Source organism: Cavia porcellus, unplaced genomic scaffold, assembly GCF_034190915.1.
Source record: "Cavia porcellus strain 051 isolate PalLab524CR breed Dunkin Hartley unplaced genomic scaffold, mCavPor4.1 scaffold_23, whole genome shotgun sequence".
In the NCBI taxonomy this organism is placed as follows: Eukaryota; Metazoa; Chordata; class Mammalia; order Rodentia; family Caviidae; genus Cavia; species Cavia porcellus.
In genome coordinates, this window is record NW_026947506.1 from 42417607 (window position 1) to 42441253 (window position 23647).

The 23647-nt window shown below is 37.6% G+C and overlaps 1 protein-coding gene across 1 annotated transcript in view; it reads right to left on the bottom strand.

Moving 5' to 3' along the window:
- Baz1b (bromodomain adjacent to zinc finger domain 1B) overlaps positions 1 to 23647 on the bottom strand; it is a 66867-nt gene that overhangs the window by 40990 nt on the left and 2230 nt on the right. Inside the window, exons 2-5 of the mRNA XM_063234307.1 lie at positions 13826 to 13942; positions 11793 to 11937; positions 4427 to 4628; positions 527 to 648 (exon numbers count right to left, since the gene is read on the bottom strand). Of these exons, the coding sequence (XP_063090377.1) occupies positions 527 to 648; positions 4427 to 4628; positions 11793 to 11937; positions 13826 to 13942 (586 nt within the window). The remainder of the gene's footprint in view (positions 1 to 526; positions 649 to 4426; positions 4629 to 11792; positions 11938 to 13825; positions 13943 to 23647) is intronic.

The following is a 23647-nucleotide window of genomic DNA, read 5'->3' on the forward strand; positions in this document are numbered from 1 at the left end:
TGAGTACTGGGAATCGAACTCGGGACCCTCTGCTAGCTGGACAAGCGCTCTACTGCTGAGCTATATCCTCGGCCCCCACAGCACTATTTTAAGAGTATCTACTATTGTAGGTTATTAGCTTGTAGTTTTAAAGATTCTTTGTAAAAGTGGTATTTATAGTTGACTTAGCTTCTGAGTTTAATTATATTAAATTGTTCTACTTTTAAATGGGAAATGCTATTTCCTTGGGAAATCTGTTAACTACTAAGAACTTATTTTTTAACGGGAGTTAGAAGCTCAATTGTAAAATTATTACTGCCCCTTAGAAATTCAAATAAGCAAAAGAAAAGCAAGCCATTTCCTAGGGGGAAAAACATACAATTTAACGTAAGTCATAATTATTAAGATTAAAAAACCCACTTAAAATTTGATGTGTAAAGAGATTTACTTACGTTTTCTTTAGAGATCTCTCCAAGAACACCAACCCTATATATTTTCTTAAAACATTTATCACAGGTAAGAAATTTAGTATAAATTACTAACTAACCTTGTCTTCATTTTGTAGTTTCACATCATATTTGTGTGGCAGAAATTTTGGAGGTGCCCATTTCCTTTCTCCTTTTTTTAATGAAGTAGGAAGTTTTCGTGGTGATCTACGTGCTCTGTCATCTAATAAAATCAATAGAAAGCTTGTGAAAAATAATTCATTTAGTTCTATTCATGCACTCATGAACAATAACCTCACTAAACATCTACTCTGCACGAGACTCTGAGTGATATGGCCCAAAGATGAATCATAATATGCTTAATTCAAGCAACTAAATTCCATAAGCGAAGTAATAAGTAAATAATTGCAACACTATGAGATAAATACTGTAATAAAGTTGAAAAAAGAAAAACACTAAAAAGACAAATGCAGTGGCCCATAAACCCACTATTCAGGCAGATAAAGAGAATCATTTGTTCAAAGCCTGGGCCTGGGGATACAGCTCAGCAGCACAGTGCCTGCCTGGCAAGCACAAGGGATTCCCAGTACCCTCCCCCAAAAAGTTCAAAGCCAACCTAGGCAACATGGTATGACTCCATCTAAAAAATAAAAACCAAAAATACAGAAAAAGAGTACTTCATCCTGAAAGGGAAGCATAAATACACAAAAAGAGAATGACTGGCTCAGTGTAGTCAAAAATCAAACTGAAAAGGTAAGCCACAACCAGGTTATATAAAGCCTCATGTACTTTGTAAAGAGGATGGAATCTGCCCTGTGAGCACTAGGCAACTGAAGACTTTCATCATAACTAGTAAGATATATATGGAAAGATCACTAATGGGGGGGAGGGGCCTAAGAAAAAGAAAAGCCAAGTGTGGTGGCACATGCTTGTAAATTCTAGCATTTAGGAGGTGAGTCAGGAGGATTTCTGTAAATTCAGGCCTACCCTCAACTACACAGTAAGTCCCTGTCTGAAAAAAAAACCAAAAAGAAAATAATAGTAATTTTAACAGTTAGAAGGTAAATCAAATGAGGTAAGATTAAAAATAAATAATATACAGCCAGGCGTGATAGTGTATGCCTGTGATTGTAGCACTGGAGAGGTTGAAGCACAAGGCTTACCATGGAGTTCAAAGCCAACCTGGGGTAGATAGTAAAGCCAAGGCCAGCCTGTACCCATAGTAAGACTTTGTCTCAAAACAAACAAAAAACACCTTAGCTGCCAGGTGTGGTGACACACCTGTAATCCCAGCACTCAAGAGGCTCAGGCAGGGGGATCACCACAAATTCAAAGCCAGTCTGGACTACACAGTGAGACTGTCTAAAAACATCAGAGGGGAAAGGAAGGGGCTCAATTTAGCTGGGCAGTGGTGCATACTTCTAATCTCAGCACTAAAGGAGGTTGAGATTGTAAGACTAACTCCCACGTGGGTAACTTAGTAAAACACAGACTAAAATTTGAAAAAATAAACAGGGCTGGGGCTCAATGGTAGAGTGCCCAGGGTTTGATCCCAGTAACAAAACCAAAGTCAAACCAACCCTAGCTTTAATGAATAGACAGAATACAAAAAGAATCAAGGGCATTCTTGATAATAATAAATAATTAATAATAATAAATAAATAATAATAAGCATTATTATTTTTAGAAAATGGAACTTTAATAAATTGAGAAGAACCACTACAAAACTGAAAACACTTAGAATAAGTTAATTTGAGTGCTTAAGAGAAAAAAGAGGGAATGGTTTTCAAAGCATAAGTGCCTTAGCCCAAGAGGAGACAGCCCACTTCTGTGATGAAGGAAAACATGGAAATGATCAGGTTAGGAGCACAAAGCTTACTCAGTTGCAAAACTCTTATCTAGCATCTTCAAGGCCTGGATCCAGTCTCTACCATTACAAAAAGGAAGGGAGAAAATAAAGCTGAAACATTCTTGCCCAATACACCACACATGCCCCATAAAGTAAAAGCTAAGTCATTTGGTGAAAAACTATTATGAATAAGAAGAGCTTGTCTATTCCTGTGAAAATTCTTATCAACGTTTTCAGAAAATATTCGAAGTATGTCATAACATTAATTGCTTAACTACCACCTTCTTGCTCATTCTAGCAACAGCACTAAGTCACTAAGTTACAATAATTAATACCTAAACCAAGGCAAAAAACACTAAAAAAGAATTCAAAGCACAAAACTTGAGATTTTATGGTACATATTGCTCAGGTATGTCACTGATATTCCAATGATTTGACTGTAGAAAACGTATAAGATACATCTTCAGCCAATTCCTAAAAATTTAACAACCTCAGGCAATTAAGTCTAAGCAATGTCCAAAAATTACAAAACTTCAATATCAAAAAGGAAAAAAGAAACTAGAAAACATAGTCATTAGCATTCATAATACAGAACAGAAAAACTAAAAGATCAGTAACTGGGGTTTCCTTGCTCAACTGCAATCTCAGAAGTTTTCTTCACACTAAAAGGAAAACCATCTGGCATGGGCCACAGATTTAGCTCAGTGGCGCAGCATGCCTGGATAGCATGAGGTCCTGAGTTCAATTCCCCATAGCCCCCTCCCCACCAAAAAACATCTGGCACACATCCAAAACATCTGGAGACACAAAACTGAATGCATGAGACATGATATTCTAGTTAACATCTAGTCCAAAGTCTGTAAGTTAAATAATGAAGTAAAATATTTTCATTCTCTTAACAGCCACAGATAATACACATCAAACACTGTGAACTTATTTTTGGAGAAAAAAGTTCCATTTTTCACTTATACACATTAACAACAACAAAAATACAATCAGGCAAGCCTCAGAAATCAAATAATTTCTTTAGTGAGCAATGTTACAGTTCTTCAATTTTTAAAACATTATTGTTAAAAAGTATCTAGGTCCCTAGGACTTTTAAAAAAAAAAAAAAAAAAAAAAAAACCTGGGATCAAACTCACAACCTCATGCTTGCCAGGAAGGCACTTTTGTGATTGAACTAAATCTTCTGCCCAAGAAATTATTTCTAGACATTATAGTATTTCACAATTTTAACAGCTCCATCTGAGACTAGATTCCACAAAATGCAAACATCTGAGTCACCACAGTGGCATGCTCTGGAAACAGCAATAGGGATGTCTTATCATGAAGACAACTTTAAGACTAACAGAGGGCTGTGGGGCACATTGGTGCCCATAGCCCAGTTACCTGGAAGGAAGCTGAGACAGGAGAATCACAAGTTTGAGGCCAGCCTGAGAAACTCTTTTTGTGGGGGGCGGGTTGAGACATGACCTTACTACGTAGTGCAGGCTGGTCTTGAGGGCTAACCTTGAAGTCACAGTGATCCTCCTGCTCAGCTGTACTAGGATTACAGGAATGTAATCCCACCTCATGCAGCCAGCCTGAGAAACCTACTAAGACTCTGTTTCAAACTAAAAAGGGATGAGGAAGTAATTCAGTAGTGATCCTAGGTTTGACAACAAATATTACAAAAAATAAATTAAAAAGGGTTGGAGATGTAGCTCAGTAGTAGAATGCCAAGTACAAGGCCCTGCATTCAATCTCTAGCACCACAAAAGAAAAAGTAAAGAAAAACAAACTTTCTTTACTATCCTTGAGTAATCACCAATGAGCACACAAATTTCTAAGTAACTACAGGAAATAACTTAATAGTCCTAAATTACATCGAGGGGCTGAGGATGCGTTCTGTGGTAGAGCTCATGCACAAAGCCCTGGGTTCAATCCCCAGCACCACAAAAAACAAAAACAAACAAACAAAAATTAATTACATAGGGAGATTTAAATTTTAATTCACTTTGTGGACATTTTACTTGCTTTTCTGAATCATAAATAAAGGCATGTCTATATAGAAACTTAGTTACACATTAAGTAGCTAGAGAACTCTAAGACTGTGTGAAAGAAAATAAACAGGGCCTCCTAACTAACTCAAGAAAGCCAGGATCATACATACTAATAATCTCTCTCCTTCCTTCATCTTCTTTCACAGTTGCTTCCTTCTTCTGATGATCCTGAGCCATCTGACTGGAATTCTCTTTATCACTTGATGGAGAATCACAGGCGCCATCAGATTTCTTCTCATTGGCCTCTTCATCTACTTTCTCCAAAGGATGAATCTTTACAATCTTCACTTTCAGCATTTTCTCTTTTCCAACCTAAAAAGGAAACATAAAACAAAACCGGAGGAATTCAGTAAGTACAAATAGAAACCTAACAATAATACTTAGAATATCTGATCCAGTATACTGTCTTTCTCACCTACCTAAAAAATTCATTAATATCTATGTATTAAACACAGTGAACTTTATTTCTCAGACTTTTCAGCCAAAGCAGTATCTTTAAAAATAAAATGATTACCATCTAGTCCATAATCCATGCCCCATCCTACAAGGCCAAAGCACAATGACTGCACTAGCATAAAATATGTGTAAGAACTTATATTTTTTAAAAACTCAACAATATATTGATATGAAATTGAGACTCATTCATTTGTTGAAAAAGACTCCCTTTTCCACTTAATTACCTTTCCATGTCTACTGAAGATCAGTTGTGCTTGTCTACTTCTGCATCCTAGCCAGCTCCACTGATCTATTTAACACAGAAACTTCAAATTAAGGTTTGAAATGTAATATTCTTAGGCCTCTAATTCTGATGATCTTTTTCAAAGTTGCTTTAGCTAGGTTCTTTGTACTTCTAAGTGAAATTTTACAACTAGTTTGGCAATTCTTACAGAATAGGTACTGAGATTTTAATACAACTTTGTTAAGTCTATACATTATCTGGGAATATGACTCCTTAGTGAGTTTTCTCAACCTTGAACAAAGTGTAACAATAGTGGATGGTTTACTGCATCAATTGGAGAAGTTTAGAGGCATAACTAAATCAGCTCAGCAACTCTATACCCTAAGGTGAGAGAAATGAGAAAGGATGGATAGGTGCTTTAGTCTTCCCTTCAGCCTGCACAATGCTTCCTGGCTTCTAATGCAAACTTTTCAGATTCTACTTTGGATCCTTCAGCCTTCTGTTGCAAATCCACAAACTTGCGTGGACACTGCAGTGAACTCCAGTATGCTGACACCCTCTGCATACTTCCTCATCCAACGGCTGACCATCAGCAGCTAATCTTATAATTCCTTATACATTTGTATAATTTGTGTTTATCTATTTTTCTGGTAAAATCCTGATACAGTAATTCTCCATTTATCTAATCTTTAATTCTCAGTCTCAGTAAATTCATAAAAATTGTTTTACAACTTCTTACCTCATTACATGTTTTGATGCTACAGTAAATAGTAGTAATTTTTTAAACTTCAATTTTCAACTGTCATAAAATATAACTTCCATGAGTTTTGTTTTTGTTTGTTTGGGGGTGGAACCCCTGGGCATCAGACTGAGATACATTATCAGTCTTTTTGTAAAAACAATGTTTGAGACCATGAGACCTTGTATATCAAAATGTGTATTTTGAATGACCTGAATCCTTAAACATACACTGAAAGTATTTCTGGCCTAAAATACAGTCTATTTGGTAAAGCTTATACTTGAAATGAATGGGTACACCATTGTTAGGTGGAATGTGTTATGATGACAATTAGGGCAAATCTATTGACACTGTTGTGCAAGTGTTTAAACTAATATTCATGTTAACTTTCTGCCTACCTGTTCTCTCAATTACTGAGAAAGGGAAATGTTGAAATCTATAACTATAAATGTAAATTATCCAAAAAAACTGTCTATTTCTCTTTATAGTTCTATTCCCATTTCATATATTTTGAAATTCTATTAGATTCTATAGATTAGATTCTATAGAGTAAGAATTACTAAAACAAAAAGTACTATATCCCCTTATCCTCTTGAAAAACTGACCCCCTTTTCATAAAAAATGACATTCTTTACAAACTCTTTTATCTGAGATGTTCGATATGTATACAGACATCTCAGATTTCTTTTGCTTCTATTAACATAGTACATCCTTTTCTATCCTCTTATTTTTATTCTATTTGTATCTTCCTTAGGCAGCATACAGCTTCTTAATACAATGTCTATGTTTTTTGTTTTGTTTGGTACCGAACTTATAACCCTGAGCTTACCAGGCAGGTGCTTAGGCCACTGAGCTAAATCCTTGGCCCCCACAATATCTATGTTTTATCTGAAACCTTCAGCATAACTTATGTTTAATGTAATTACAGATAGGGTTAGGTTTATTTGCTAATTGATTCATCAAAAGTATAAACTTCTTCAAAAGAAACTAGCAAGGTAGTAAAGACATAATCCAAATAATATAGAGTAGTGAACTGGGAATATGGCTCAGTGGCACAGCACCTGCCTGGCAAGTGTGAGGTCCTGAGTTTGAGTCCCAGAACCAAAAAGGAAAAAAAAAAGAACAGAGGGTAGTACCTGCAAAAGCACATATATGTATCTAGCAAAGAACACTATGTACAGAATATACAAAGAAAACACACTCTCTCTCTCTCTCTCAATTCAGTTTTAAAAATACACGAGGACTGCTGGGGATGTAGCTTGGTGGTAGATAGAACACTTATCCAGTATTTGCAAGGCCTTATGCTTGCAAGACCCTGGATTCAAATCCCAACAACCTTGTTCCTCAAAAAGGACAAAAATTAAAAAAAAAAAAAAAAAAAGGACAAAGATATGAACTAACATTTAACCAAAGACAATATAAATAAATAAGATGTCAACAAGCACAAAAGTAGATGTTCAACATTAAAAGCTACTTGGTAAAAAATATAAAACCATGTGAGAGGCATGCATGGTGAAATGTACTGTAATCCTTGTATGTGGAATACTATGGCAGGAGGACTGCCAAATTCAAGCCTAGCACGGACAATTTAGCAATGGCCTGTCTTAAAACATAAACAAGAGATGAAGCTCAGTGTTGAAAGACTCTGGGTTCAACCCAAAGTATCCCCAAAACAAACACACAAACAAAAACAAGATACAATTCAACTATCAAAATGTCAAATTACAAAAAGAGTGGGAAAAAGAACATAACTACGGGCCACAGTATTCTCTAGAGCATAGATGGTCTTCTCTCACGCTATAGAGTACACTTATACTCCTGCTTTTACTTGGCCTAGGACATTCTGCAGTGCCTGTTTCTTTTCCCGCTTTTAATAAAACTTTGCAACCATTAAAAAAAAAAACAGTTGGGGGGCTGGGGATTTAGCTCAGCAGCATAAGCGCCTGCCTTGCAAGCAGGCAGTCGTCAGTTCGATCCCTGGTACCAATAAAAACAAAAAAGACAAAAAAACAAACAAAAAAAAACCAGTTGGTAGAGTACTCGCCTACCATGCCTGAGGCCCTGATTTTAATCCCTGGTACACAAAATAGAAAAGAAAAATAAAAACAACAGCCGTGCACACTGGTACATGCCTACAAGTTCAAGAGGCAGAAGCAGAAGGCAGAAGCATGATTGTTGAGACAAGAAGATTACAAGTTTGAGGTCAATCTGGGCAACTTATCCAGATCCTGTCTCAAGAAAAAAGAAAAAATTTTGAGCCAGACATGGTAGTGCACATACTTGTAGTTCCAACACTTGGGAGGCAGAAGAAAGAAAACTGCCTACCCTCAGTACCACAAAAGGAATGAAGCAATAAAGGATAGAGGGAAGAAAGAGAGAGAGGGAAAAAAGGAAGGAAGGAGAGAAAGAAGGAACATAGCAAGTGTTGACACTGATGTGACAAAATGGAACTTTCATATATTAACTGGGGGAATATAATACAACATAGATAATCATTTTAAGAAACAGTCTGAGTTTCTTTAAAAGTTAATGCCTACACTACCTATGCCAACACTCAAGAGAAAAGAAGCCTATGTTCATACATAAACATGTATACAAATAGTCATAGCAGCTTTGTTGGCAAGTCACCCAAGTATCTATCGATGTGTAAATGGATAAAAACTGTAATATATACAAACAAATACAATTCAGCAATAAAAAGGGGATGAACCTTGATATCTGTAACAGCAAGGATAGCCATATAAATAATTATGATGGGGTGGATTTAGCTCAGAGGCATAAGCACCTGCCTGGCAAGTTTGAGGTCATGAGTTCAATTCCCAGCACACAAAACAACAACAACAAAAAACACTCAGAATTGTTTAAAATAATTATGATGAATGAAAGAAACCAGACAAAGAAAAAAATAGATACAATGACTTTTTGACATAAAACAAAGAATCCAAACCATTTATAATAATCTAGCAGATCTGCACAGGGAAAGGTGAAATAGGGGAAAGAGATTACTAAAGAAAATGAATATGTCAGGAATGTGTTCACTATCTTAATTATGTTAAGTTTCACAGATGTGTATCAAAACATCAGCCAGGAGAGGTGGTGCCGAGCTATAAACCCAGCACTTGGGAGGCTGAGGCAGGAGTTCAAGGCCAGCCTGGGCTACACAGCACCTTCCAGCCAGTCTACCCACACAGGGAGATCCTGTCTTAAAAAATAAAACAAGTCAGGCATGGTAGCGCAAACCTGGAATCTCAAGACTTCGGAGGCTGAGGCAGGATCACTGTTTGAGGCCCACTTGGGCTACAAAGTGAATTCTAAACTGACTGAACTGCATGGCGAGACCCTATCTGAAAAAGACAAAATAAATAAAATAAAAACACACACCACTTATTAGAACTATAATTTGGGTTTTTTTGTTTTTTGTTTTCAGAGAAGGGTCTTGCTCTTACCCTTGTATGTCTTAAATTCCTTGGTTCATGTGATCCTCATGCCTCAGCCTCTCTAGCAGTTGGGACTTCAGCATGTAATACCTCAAGCATTTTGTACCTATTAATGGTGTGCAGTTTACTCTATGTCAAGCATACCCAAATAAAGTTATTTTTTTTTACAAAACAGTTGTCCTGAATCTCTGTAGCCAAATTCCTCAGTTTTGAGACATAAACTAACATTTTTAATGTTTTCCCTCAGGTTTCACTGCTGACAAGTAACAGGTGAATCTAAAACTCAGGTTTTCTGATTTGAAGTCCCACCATAACTACTAAGGGATTGGCCTACTGATTTTACACTTTTAGGTTCAGCAATAATACTCCGTGGATTTAAATGTACAGGAATAGCTAGGAATCATACTTTTTCTTTTCTTTTTTAGTACTGGAGACTGCATCCAGGACCTTTGCCGAGTTATATCCCAGTCATTTTTTATTTTGAGACAGGGTCTCTGTAAGTTTGAACCCTAACCTGGGCTCAAACTTCTGATCTTCCTGCCTGAGCCTCCCAAGTGCTGGGATTATTGTTGTGTACCACCTCTCCTGGCTAAAGGGTTTTGATACACATCTGTGAAACTTACCATAATCAAATTAGTGAACACATTCCTGACATACTATTTGCAACAATCAACTTGGGAATCATCCTTGAAAGCTCTTTTTGCTTACTTAGCCTTCTCATCCAACAATGTATTCTTTCCACTTCTAAAATCAATCTTCAACTTGTTCACTTTTCTTAATCACTTCAGTCATCTCACCTTCACCATTTCTCACCTGGACCTCCATACTAACGTGAGCCTCCTCAAATCCTCACCTGATTACTCCAATAAATTTCTCCACCAAATCAGTCTTAAAAACAAGTACCTAATTATTTTAATCATCCATTTAAAACCCTGAAAAGGGGTCTGGGGCTATAGCTAGTGTGGTAGGGCTTTTGTCTAGCATGCCCAGGAGTCTGGGTTCCATCTCCACTAAGGGTCAGAGGCTTTTCCAGTGCCCAGAGTTAAAGCCTTGACATACTTTTTGAGCCCTGTCTACCTCTCAGATATGGTAATGCATACCTGCAGTCTCAGCACAGAAAGACTGTGATGGATAAGGGGGTAGACCTAAATGTTGTAAATAAAAAACCTTCTCCAGAATTTACAGAGGAAATCTTGTTTGTATAGAAGATCGTATCACGAAATGAGGCAGGTAGATTTCCAGTTTCAGGCCAGCCTAGGATACATGATGAGACTCTGTCTCAAAATAAATAAATAAATAAAAACAAAAAAAAACGGGGCTGGGCATTTAGCTCAGCGGCATAAGCACCTGCCTTGCAAGCAGGCAGTCGTCAGTTCGATCCCTGGTACCGATAAAAACGAAAAAGACCAAAAAAAAAAAAAAAAAAAAAAAAAAAAAAAAAATCAAACCCTAGCAATTCAAGACATTACCAATAAAGAAGTTGCTGCACAATACAGGGACTTGGTAACCCATTAGGGACTCTTCCACTGTCTCTCAAGAGATATTCCTATCCTCAAATAAATTCTCCTACTCTTTTTTTTTTTTTGGTCTTTTTCCTTTTTTATCGGTACAGGGGATCAAACCCATGACTGCCTGCTTTCAAGGCAGGCGCTTATGCCACTGAGCTAAATCCCCAGCCCCAATTCTCCTACTCTTAAAAAAAAAAAAGTGTACACACACACATGTGCGCGCGCGGAGTCAGAGTAAGTTAGTGAAATGAGGAGAGAACGAAGACTTCAGTTTGAATAATGGTCTCCTATCTTACTGGCTACTACACTACATGCTGCTGCTGAGCTAGCTGCCTAAGTCATTTCCCTCCCTTTCTGTTCTTGCCAGTCTGCCAGCACACTTTCTCAGCTCACAGCCAAGGGTAAGGCAAGATACAGCCAACTATATGTAAAGATAAAGGTTGTACTTGTCTCTTATCCTTCTGGAAAGATTTCTTTTTCCTGCTTTAAAAAGCATCTGTGAATACACTCCTGATTTTCACAACCAACAGGCAACAAAGCCTAACATACTGAAAACAGCAGAACAGAGAAAGACTGCTTTAGTGTTAGGCATCACTCTAATAATAGTTATCCGAGAAAATTAAAAATAAATATAAGTAGAAAAAGAAAAAAGTAGTGAAGATTTGGATTAAATGTATCTAAAAGTCTCCTAAATAAAGTATTCAAAAATTGCAAAAATGGCCAAGTGTAATGGTGCATGCCCATAATTGCAGCACTCGAGAGGTTAAGGCAGGAAGACTGCTGTGAGTTCGAGGCTAGTCAGGGTTACAAAGTGAGTTCAAGACCAGCCTGACTACATAGCAACACCCTGTCTCAAAAAAAAAAAAAAAAGCGCCAAAAGAAAGTCAATATAACCATCAAAAAGAAATCTGAAATCATTGACACACAGGGTAGCAATAATCACAACATTCAATAGTCTTCATCAATATGACTCTAAAACTTAACGCTTATAATACAAGATATTAAGTAAAACTTCGTATGTAACACAACTTTACACATACAAAAATGTATTCTGTAATCTATGCTGGAAGCTTCAATTCTGATAGTGGTTACAGGAATAAAACAGGCACTTACCTCAAAGTCACACTCTTCTCCCACAGCATATTTGGTCATGATTTCCAACCAAGCAGTATCTACTAACTTCTCTAAGGATGCTGTGTTATGGTGAACCATTTCCAGAACAAGCTTCTCATACCAAGTAGGGAACTCCTCCTTCAAACTAAATAGATGTTATTAGTTACCAAGAAAACACAGAAAAAAACCTATTTATAGATTTAATTGAGGTCAATTCAAACGGTAAGGCAGCTTTTCAGAGCAGTCTTAGGGTCACAGGGAAACAAGCACTCCTCTAGCAAACATAAGAACAGTGCTGATATGTTTACTAAGATCACAAAAGATATGGTAGTGCATTCCTGTAATGTCATCTACTTGGGGGACTAGCGCAAGAGGATTATAAACTTGAGGCTATTCTGGACAATTTAGTGATAGCCTATCTGCAGTTTTTTTAAAATGTAGGTATACAGCTCAGCGACAGTGTGTCCTGGGTTCTATCACCAATATCAAAAACAAAACAAATATAAGACCAAAGTTTACAGAGAAAACAAAAACTTCTGAGGTTTTTGTCTGTTTGCTGAGACAGGGTCTTGCTCTGTAATTCAGAGCCTGAAACTCATGGTGATCCTATCTCAGCTTCCTAAGTACTGGGATTACAAGTGTCCACCACCACACCTGGCTAATTAACTTACTTCTTACAATGCCCTGTACAGTTTTATTTTACAGAAAAGAAAAATACATCAGGAAAAGTTAACAAGATGAGACCATGATATGAATTCCAAAACCTCTGCAAATTAAAAAAAATGAGATACTCTCACTCATTAAACCAGAAAATTCCTTTTTAGTACTAGAGATTGAACTCCAAGGTGTTCACACTGAGCTGGCTACATCCCTAGTCCTTTTTCTCATTTGGGCACAGGGTTTCAGTAAACTGAAACTTAATTTGTAATCCTCCTGCATCAGCCTACTAGAGTGCTAGGATTACAGATGTACTACCATGCCTGGCTCAAACAGGATTTAAAACACCTATCCCAACCTCTTCAGCTAAGATAAAACTGATCTTATTGATTTTTTTTTTTGTTTAACAGTTAATTTCTTTTATCAGTATCGGGGATCGAATTCAGACCGCATACTTGCAAGGCAGGCACTTACATTGCTGAGATGAATCCCCAGCTGACCTTATTAATTTTAAGTATCATCTGAAATTTCAAATTGCCACAAAATGAAGAAAATGTTGTATCTTCTGCCTGCCTCCACATCACTTCTAAATCATAGCAGCTCCTGTGGTTGGATCTCTATTTCCAGAGTACTCACAAAGCAAAAGTACAGAACAAGAGCACTCAAAAGCCTGGCAAGGGCCAGGGATGTAGCTCAGTGTAGCACCTGCCTGGCAAGCTCCAGAGCCTGTGTTCAGTTCCTAGTACACACACGTGTACACACACACACATGTGTACACACACACACACGCCCTGGAAAATACAGTACCTAAAATGTATATACATAAATATATTCCACACAGTTCACTACTAGCAAAATGCTAATAGGCAAAGCTACTCAAATACATGCTAGGTGTGCTGGTACACACGTGTAATCTCAGCACGCAGGAGGCTGAGACAGTAGGATCATTGTGAGTTCGAGGCCAATGTGGGCTACACAGTGAGTTCAAGGCCAGCCTGAACTACATAGCAAGACCCTGTCTCAAAAAAATAAGGGGCTGGGGATTTAGCTCAGCGGCATAAGCGCCTGCCTTGCAAGCAGGTAGTCGTGAGTTCGATCCCCGGTACTGATAAAAAGGAAAAAGACAAGAATAAATAAATAAATAAATAAATACTTCTTGCTGTACACAGTGGCACTATGATCCTAGCATTTGGGACGCTGAGGCAGGAGGACTGCCATGAGTTCAAGGCCAGCCTGAACTACAAAGTGAGACTGTCTCAAAAAAACAAAAACCAACCAACCAACCAAACAAATCCCCACTGCTTTAGGGTTCATATGCACCCATTTCTTCTTTCTGAGGTGAAGACAGTGTCAGAGAGCAAGCATCTATTACTTACAGTTCAGCAACTTCCTGTTCTTCCTCCCAGGCTTCCTTGTGTGTTAGCTGACTGCTTCCAGTACTCTTACATGTCCAAATGCGCTCACTGTACCTTTCCAAGCGGGCTTCATACTCTCTGTTGTTAGGGGCTCAGGAAAACAATACTGTACCCACATAGACAACCAATCTATTCACGTAAAACATCCACAGAAAAATATTCTACAGTATCACTTTTTTGTTTTGTTTTTTAGACTAGGTCTTACTTTGTAGTGTAGGTTGGCCTTAAATTCTTAGTGATCCTTCTACCTGTCTCCAGACTGCTGGGATCACAAATGTACACAACCATGCCCATCTCATAGTATCCTTTTTACACAGCAAATCATAAAACAGCACCCAAATGTGAGAGTGCATGCTTGTAATCATAGCACTCTTAAGAGGCTGAGACAGAAGATCACAAATTTGAGCCTAACCTAAGCAACTTAGTGAGACCTTCTCTCAAAATTAAAAAGCTGGGTGTAGTGGTGCACACCTGTAATCACAGCACTCCTCGAGGCTGAGACAGGAGGATCAACACAAATTCAAGGTCAGTCAGGTCAGTCAGGAGTTCAAAGTTAGCCTGAACTACAAGGTCAGTCAGGTGTTCAAAGTTAGCCTGAACTACATAGCAAGATGACAATCTCTAAATAAATAAATACATAAATAATGATAAACTAAAAATGACTAGAGATGCAGCTCAGGGATGGAGGCCCTAGGTTCAATCTCCAGAACACACACAAAAAAGTTTTCAATTGGTAAACCCAAGACAAGAAGATCAAGACTAAAGTCTGAATCTTTGATTACGCACATTAGAATGGTCTGCCATGTTACTAAGTACATATGTGATTTTCTCAACTCACCAAAATTTCATTTCACAAGACTCATATGGTAAGTATTAAAAATTCATGAGAGGCCGTAATCTCAGCACTTACGAGGCTGAAGCAGAGAAATGCCTCAAACTCAAAGCCAGCCTGGGCTACATGGTGACCTCCAAGTTCACCTAAACTACATAGACACTATCTCAAAAAAACACAACTTTATGTAAGTGCAATTGCTACACAATTAAAGTTGGTCAGCAAGGTTCAGTCACAGTTAATAACCTTATACATATACTAATGATCCATTTACTGATACAGCCTTTTATTCGATCTGGTACTGGTAAACACTTGCCACTTCCTAGGGTTTAAAAGTAAATCCAGAGCCAGGAATTTAGCTAAGTGGCACAGCACCTGCCTGGTAAGCTTGAGGTCCTGCGTTCAACTGCCAATACCTAAAAATTAAAATAAATTCCAGGGCTAGAGATGTATTTCAGCATGCTTGAAGCCCTGGGTTGACTCTCCAGCACCACAAAAATGAAATCCCAAAAAGTCCTACAATTACTTTTCATACAGTATTTATGTGGCATTTGGTCTCCAGTAATACTACCTACATTCACAAGATCATTTACTAGTCATTGGTTCAGTAACTCTTTAGAAGGAGTCTGAGGGAATTGAAGAGAACGGCATATAAGTGAGTGCCACATACATATATGGCAACTCTCCATGGTATCCCAATTGGAACCCACAATCAGTCAGCCACATTCAAATTCAAACGGCAAGAAACTAATTTACTTTCATACACAGCAACAGATGCTATGCAAGAAAACAAACTGACACAACTAGAGAGTTAGCTGCCAATCCCTATACTTTCCAAGTTACACATACTATACTTACTGAAATAGAAATACTGCAATAACTGCTTCTGCAGTATTCTAAATAGTAAGTATTCATTTTTTCAGTTTTGTTTTGTTTTACAGTACTGGGGATTTAATCCAAAGACTTCAAACTGGACTACACTCACAACTCATTTTTTAAATTTTTATTTTTGAGATAAGATCTCGATAAATCCCCAAATTTCCCAGGCTGGGATTGAACTTGCAATCCTCCTGCCTCAGCCTCAGCCATTATAGGTATCACCACCACAACTAGCACAAGTGTTCATTTTTAATATATAGAGATTCCTTAGTTTTCTAGGGTAATGATCAATGAAGAGGCAAAAAGGACAATGCTACATGTAATTCAAAATAACAATGTTAGCCAATATTATAAGCACCTTCATTCACTACAGATATTTCTCTGGATCTGCCAAAATATTTAATAAATGAATTTCTCTCAACAGGCATGGGGGTAACATCTAAGTGGCTAAAAAACAGAGCACTGTAGAGTAAAAACCAAGTGTCAGAAATACAATATCTGAGAATCTATAAAAACCAAGTCCCATGGTGGTACATACCCAATCCCAGTAGTGAAGAGCTTGACCCTCAAGTATCCCAAATTTGAAGTCAACCTGAGATATAGAGCAAATTCAGGGTCAGCCTGAGCTACCTACCTGGACCTCTATTCAAAAACAAACCAAAAACCAACACAGGTGTGACAGCATCTGCCTGTAATCTCAACATTTTGGGAGGCTGAAGCAGGAGCTGAAGGCCATTGTAGGCTACACAAGGAAAACTTGTTCCACAAAATAAGACCTACCAGAGAAAAGACCTATCAAAGAACAGGATGGCTTCTATAGGTATGTTACCACAGTAAGGTTTACTTTCTGTTTAAGTGTTTGCACTAGGGAAGCAGGGATTCAATAAAATAAGGACAGAGAAAGAATTAAGTTTTTAATTTAAACTGTCAAAAAGTTTAAAGTTATTTAAACTTTCAAAAAGCTTTATAACAATCTAATACATTGTTTGGCTACATTTTAAAACTCTACTGTGTCATCAAGGAGAATGTGAGAGAGAATATATAAACAAGTATGTTGCCAGGTATACAGCTCAGCAGCACAGCCTGGCTGGCAAGTGCAAGGTCTTAAGTTTAAGATTCTAGGTAACAAAAACACAACTATGTTTTTGTAGAATGTAAGTAGAAATGTATGTTGTAAAGAATTTTTTTTCTTTTTCTGTTTGAGACAAGGTTTCGCTATGAAGTTCAGGCTGATGGAACTCATTTTATAGCCCAGGCTGGCCTAGAACTTGCAGCAATCCTCCTGCTTCAGCCTCCCGAGTGCTGGGATTACAGGCATGCACCACCACACCAGGCAGAGGCAGAATTTTTATTGAGACAGAGCTTCAGGCTGGCCTTGAGTTCACTATATATCCCAGGCTTACCTCCAACTCCAAGTAGAATTAATGTGCCTATTCATCTTCTATGGATCTAGACCCACGTGGCCAACAGCTCTGAGAGGGTGACCCTGCCTATCTCAGTGATAGCCTATATCTAACACCTTCTTAGCCCCTAACTTCCCATTCTACTGCTCTTCCTACCTTCCTCTTACACTATTCCCTAACAGATATTCCCAACCTTATGGAATGGCCCTTGCATCTAAATCAGAAATTGCAGAATCATTTTCACCTTCTCAATCCTAAATGCCACAAAGAATATAATCACTGTACTGTGAACACATAGTAATAAAGATAATATTTGCTTTCAGCTGGAAAGGAAAAAAAAAAAAGATAAAAACATAAAAACAACCATCATAGTATATTTAACTTGGTCCTTTTATACTCAGTGACAAGAGCAATTATCTAAACCCAGACCATGATCCCCATTTCTTACCCAGTCATAAGATAAAAGCAATGTAATCAGCTTTCCTTACAGTCCTCTTTGATCCTCTATGCTTCTCACCTTACACAGTTTTTTCACTTAAAAAGAAAAATTTGGGGGGCACTTGAAATGGACACTTCTCAGATGAAGTAGAAACAACAATACATGAAAAAAAATGCTCAGTATCATAGGTCATTTGACAGAGGCAAATTATAACAACACAAGGTTGTATCTCATTCCAGAAGCTAAGGCCATTATCAAGAAATCAACCAATCACAAATGTTAGTGGGGCTGTGGGGAAAAAAGAACCATTGTCCACTATTGTGGCCATGTAGACTGGTGCAACCACTGTGGAAACCACTGTGGAGTCCTCAAAAAACTAGGACTAGAGGTTCCATTTGACCTACCTATTCCACTTCTTGGTATCTTTCTGAAAGAATTAAAATCATCATACCACAGCAATATACACATACTCCCATTTATAGGGACACACTTTGTAACAGCTGAGTCTTGGAAACAGCCCAAACAACCATCAACCAATGAATAACCAAAGAAAATGTGTTTTCTAATACAATGGAGTTCTAGTCAGTTATAAAGGATAAGCTTAAGACACTCCTAGCTAAATGGATGCACCTGAGACCATATTTTTACGTGAAATCAAGACATGTTTAAATACCATGTGATTTCGATGGTGTGAGAAACAGAAAGTGTCAATTAAGGAAAATAGTAAGAAAATGTTGAAATAAAAAGAGGAACAAAGGAAAGGGAAAGCAAGGAAAGGACAAAGAAAAAAGTGTAAGAAAAAAATGGAAACAAAGCTTTTGTAAATAAGTAGAAGTGGTTGAAAGGAGGGGAAGGGAATTGGTGAAAAAGCAGCAGGAAGATACAGTATGTACAGGTGCAAATTCTCTATGATGAATGTTATCATTATGCACCAATATGTGCCAATTATGTACCAATAAAATGTGCCAATTAGGAAAGTTAAAATGAAAATGAAAACTGGGGGGAAGGAAGTACTGGGACCTTTGCCTTTGGCTTCATCTCCAGTCCACTTTTGAGATAGGTTTCCACTAAATTGCCCAAACATCACTCAAACTTGGAATCCTCCTGCCTCAGCCTCCCAGAATTTAGGGACTATAGATATATGCTACACTACACTGGCCTTGGGCTTTTTGTTTTGTTTTGGTACTCAGGATTCAACCCAGGACCTTCCCACCAAGCTACATCCTTAGGCTTTGGAGACAAGATCTCACTGTGTAGCCAGGCAAGCCTTGACCTCATTACGATCCTCTCCTGCTCAGCCTCCAAAGTGCTTCGATCAGTCATTCGCCACCGCCAACTCCCAATCAACTACTAATTCTTGAAAATCTCTGAAATCTGTCTATTGTACTTCTCTACCTCCACAGCTAGTAGATGTATTCATCTGTTACCTACTAGCTAGACTATCTAAAGTGGCCATTTCATTATCCCAGTAGCTGCTGGAGTCCATGCTGAAGATCCATTCTCAACACAGCCATAGGGACTTTTGTAAAAGTCATCTTTTCTATTGAAATTTTTCAGCTTCCACTAAACTAAAGGCCAAGTCATACTTCTCAGCCTATTTATTAAAGTACCTATTTGATGTAGCTCTTTTCTTATCTTTCACCACTACAGTAACCTCAGCCCAATCCTACTCGAGGCCTATGAAAGGCTATTTTTTTCATTATTTTTTGTTTTTTGCAGTACTGGGGATGGAAACCAGGACCTTTATGCTGAGTTACATCCTCAGTCCCCCAGGTCCTCCTTGAGACACGGTCTCACTATTGCCTGGGTGGGCTCAAATTTGCATAGTTCCTGCCTTAGTCTCCAGAATGTTGGGATTACAGGCACATGCCACCATATGGGGTTTCCTCAATTTCTAAAGATCAAGAACCTTCAAATTCAGTAGGCCAAGATGAGAAGATCATTTGAGTTCATAAATCTGATACCAACTTAGTCAACATAGTGACAATATATTAAAAAAAAACAAGAACCTTCAAATTCACATCAACTCCTTCCAGGTCTGCCATATACAATTCTATTATTTATCTATCTAAATTCTAATCACTCTTTAGATCTCAAAAATAACTTCCCTCAGGAAACATCTCCAGATCCCTCAAATATGGCAATTACTGTTCCAGTGATTTTACCTCCTTTCCAGATTTTGCACCCTGACCCACGTAATGTGCGTTGTAATCCTCACCCCACTGGCGTTGTTCAGTATTTAATAGTTCAATAAAATACTGTTGGGGCTGGTCACACAACAAGACTAACAGACATGATAAATGTCACTTCTGGGCAGAGACTACGCCAGCATGTTTTCCTCCAGCTTGCTCTTCATCACCGGAAAGGCTATACACAGGGAGTACTCCTTCATCCTATGTCTCTGAATCAGATTTTTTTAAAAATCTATTTTTTTCTTTTATTAGGTGGGTGGTGTTGCTGGGAATTGAACCCAGGACCTTTTACTAAGGTACATTTTCAATCCTCTTTACTATTTTTATTTTGAAGCGAACCCAGCTTCATTTTTTCTTTTCAAAAAAATGTCAGAAGCCAGGCCTGGTGGGGCACACCTATAATCCCAACACCATTACAGGGTTAAACCCAGTCTAGGCAAGTGAGCAATTTAGTGAGATCCTGTCTCAAAAAATAAAAAGGGCTGAGGCTCAATAGTACTGGGTTCAGTATCCAATAATGGAAAATAAATCAATAAAGTGGCCAGAGCCTACCCAAAGCAACTTACAAAACCCTGTCTCAACATAAGGAATGGAGATTCAGCACAGTATGAAGATCTGGGTTTAATCCTCAGTACTGCAAAGGAGAAACGAAAAAATGCGACTACTAAAAATTTTACATTGGAGGCCGGGCGTGGTGGTGGTGGTGGTGGCTCACGCCTGTAATCCCAGCACTTGGGAGGCTGAGGCAGGAGGATCATTGCAAGTTCAAGACCAGCGTGGGCTACAAAGTGAGCTCAAGGCCAGCCTGAACTGCATAGCGAGACACTGTCTCAAAAAACACGAGAAAAAAGAAATTTTACATTGCACATGGCTGGTATTTTTATTGGATAGCACTATAAACTTAAGGTATATAATTCAAAACAATATCCTCTAACAACACTAACTCAAAAATTTTAACTGGCTAAACAAATTAAAATTTCTGAAGCAGGGCTGGGGATTTAGCTCAGTGGCATAAGCATCTGCCTGGCAAGCTAGAGGTCCTGAGTTCAATCCCCGGTACCACACAAAAAAAAAAAAAAAAAAAAAATCTGAAGTCTAAAGTGGAAATCCCTTAATGCCTCTAGCAATGGGTATTTTGGGTTTACATGTTATGCCCTGGTTATTTTACTTATTTCAAAAGAAAGCAAAGGAAAAGGAAACGAAGCCCATTAGAGAGATACTGAGTCAGCTGCTTCTTAATCCCATTTCAGATTTTAGGTTACCAAAATAAGTCACTCACTCTCAAATAACCATTCAGAGCAAATGCCAATTGAGGTTTTTATGTTCCACCAACTGCAGCACATATAATTGCAGGCAAAATGTCAAAGCAATTCTCCAAAGGTTGTATAAGCTATAAATGATATTTTCAAATCCTAGACTACCTCATTTTATACATCTACTTTTTCATGACTTCAAGATTACCTACATTCTTACCATCATACGCTATTGTTTCCTTTTCTTTAGCCTTGTAAAGACTCTTTCACAAGTACTTGACAGTCTGAAAACAGCTCCCCAAAAGTATGAAGATTAAAAAAGCAAAACTGTAATCCTAAACATTTTAAGTGAAAAAAAGACAAAAATCAACTCAAGATTTACTTTTTAGGCTAGACATGGTGGTATATCTGTAATCCCAGCGCTCAGGAGGCTGAGGCAAAATGATACCCATAAATCTGAGGCTAACTTGAGTGAGTTCAAGGTTAGTCTAAACTACACAGGGAAATTCTGCCTCAAAAAGAAAAAGAAAAAGACTTACTTTTTATTCTGTTTTCTATGGCTCAGACTACCAGGAAATTTCAAACAACTCTAAAAAGCTGCATATGACAGCAAAGGTTTATAATCCCAGAATACTGAGGCTGAGGCAGAAGGATCCCTGGGAGTTCAAGTTCAAAGCCAGCCTGAACTATGAAGTGAGGCCCTATCTCAAAAAAACAAAAATAAACTTTTCTTTAAAAATGCCTCATCAAGTAAATTTAAACAAATTATAAAAATTTTTTAAAAACCCAGAAAGCTCAGTATTTTAACTGTATAATAAAATCCTGTCTTAGCCAGATGTGTTATATATCTTTTTATCCCAGCATTTTGAGAGGCTGAGGCAGGAGGATCACAAATTCAAACCCCTACCTGGCAATCTAGCAAGAATCTGTCTCAAAATAAACAAACAAACAAAGAGCTGGGGATGCAAGTGAGTGTGAAAGTCCTAAGATCAATTCTCAGAACTGTTAAATAAATTTTGTAATTAATTTCTGTCTTACAACTGCAACTTAACTCCAAGTTTTTTTGTGAGCTAAATCCTCAGTTCCCAACTCTTGAAACATGCTGTGTCACTCCTGCTTGGAGCCATTTTAACTGTAGGAATAACAGCCCATCACACTATGGAAAAGTTTTCATACAATAATCCTACAAAATTGTTTCTAAACTTTAGCAAAAACAATACTGACCAGGGATTTAGCTCAGTGGCATAAACCCGAAGTCCTAAATTCAATCCATGGTACCAAAAAATAAATAAATAATAAAAATAATAATAATAGGCTGGGGATTTAGCTTCAGCACCTGACTGGCAAGCGCAAGGTTGTGAGTTCGATCCCTGCCCCCCCCAAAACAAAATAATAACAACACAATATGTAGCAGGTGTTGTAATAACAGTTTTGCTTAAAATACATCTTGCTCCAGCACTTAAACAGGTGAGGCAGAATTGAGTTTACAGGCTATCCTGGGCTACACAGACCCTGTCTCAAAACCAAAAACATACTAAGTATGGTGGTACACGCCTATGGTCCCAACACTCAGAAGGAGATGAGGCAGGAGGATTGCTGAGGGAGGCAGGCCAAGGCCACAAAGGGAGTTCAAGGCCAGTCTGCACTATAAAGTGAAACCATGTCTTAAAAAAAAATTAATGTTTTTCAACTAAGATCCAGTGTCTTAGCTGTGGTAACTACCCTGAGAAGCAATGTACCATACATGTAAAGCTGTAATACAATAATGCATGATCAGTCACAACTGATACACAATGTACTTTCAAAAGAACATACCAGCTCACAGTCTGAAGTCAATAAAATATATAAATTTGCTAGAATAGACATATAATCAAAAAGCATTAGAAGTATTAAATCTTAGTAAAATATAACAGTAAGTATAAATTCACAAGAGAAACAATACTTCAAATGCATTATTTTTTCTCTTCTATAAAACCACTAATAGTCTAATATATATGCTGACCTGCCAACCATACAACTGTTTAAAAACCATCCTCAAAAAGCTTCCTCCTGTTCAAATTCTCAAGAATTTCCCACTAATATGTAACACTTTTAAAGAACTCTTTTATTAAAGTATTTTAAACACTGTTATGGGAAATAAAAAATGAAAAATGTTTATTACATACCACTGAATATATTTCAGATATCAATTTGCAACTGTCATTTAAAAAAAACTTTTTCACATATATTTCAATGATTTCGCTGAATTACATAAATAGTCTGAGATGTCAGTTTTAAATTAGTTATCTATGGTCACTTTTCACATGGCTCAGTCTGTGACAAATTTAGAATTCATCTCTTCTCTGTGGCCTGTAATTTAAACTTTCCTTAAAAATCTCTGAACTCTTACTACTAGTAGTGTGAAACATCAACAACTAAAAGAATATATGACTGCCAAATTCCCACAAATAAAAGGAAGATTTGGTAAAGGCAAACTTTGAATTTAATACATAGTCCTCAATTTTAGGATCCTCCTGCCTCAACCCTCGAAGTACTGTGATTACAGACATGAATCACCATGCTCAGCCTCCGGCAAGTAAATTTTTACTCCATGTTTTGGAATACTTGGGGGAAAAAAGGAGGTTAATTTTAGAGTAATGCTATATTTAATAGAGATAAATAATTCTTATATCACCAATTAAACATTTTTGCCCCCCTTTTCTGAGGATTAAACCCAGGGTCTGTGCATTTAGCTATGTCCGGGGCTGGGGATTTAGCTCAGCGGCATAAGCGCCTGCCTTGCAAG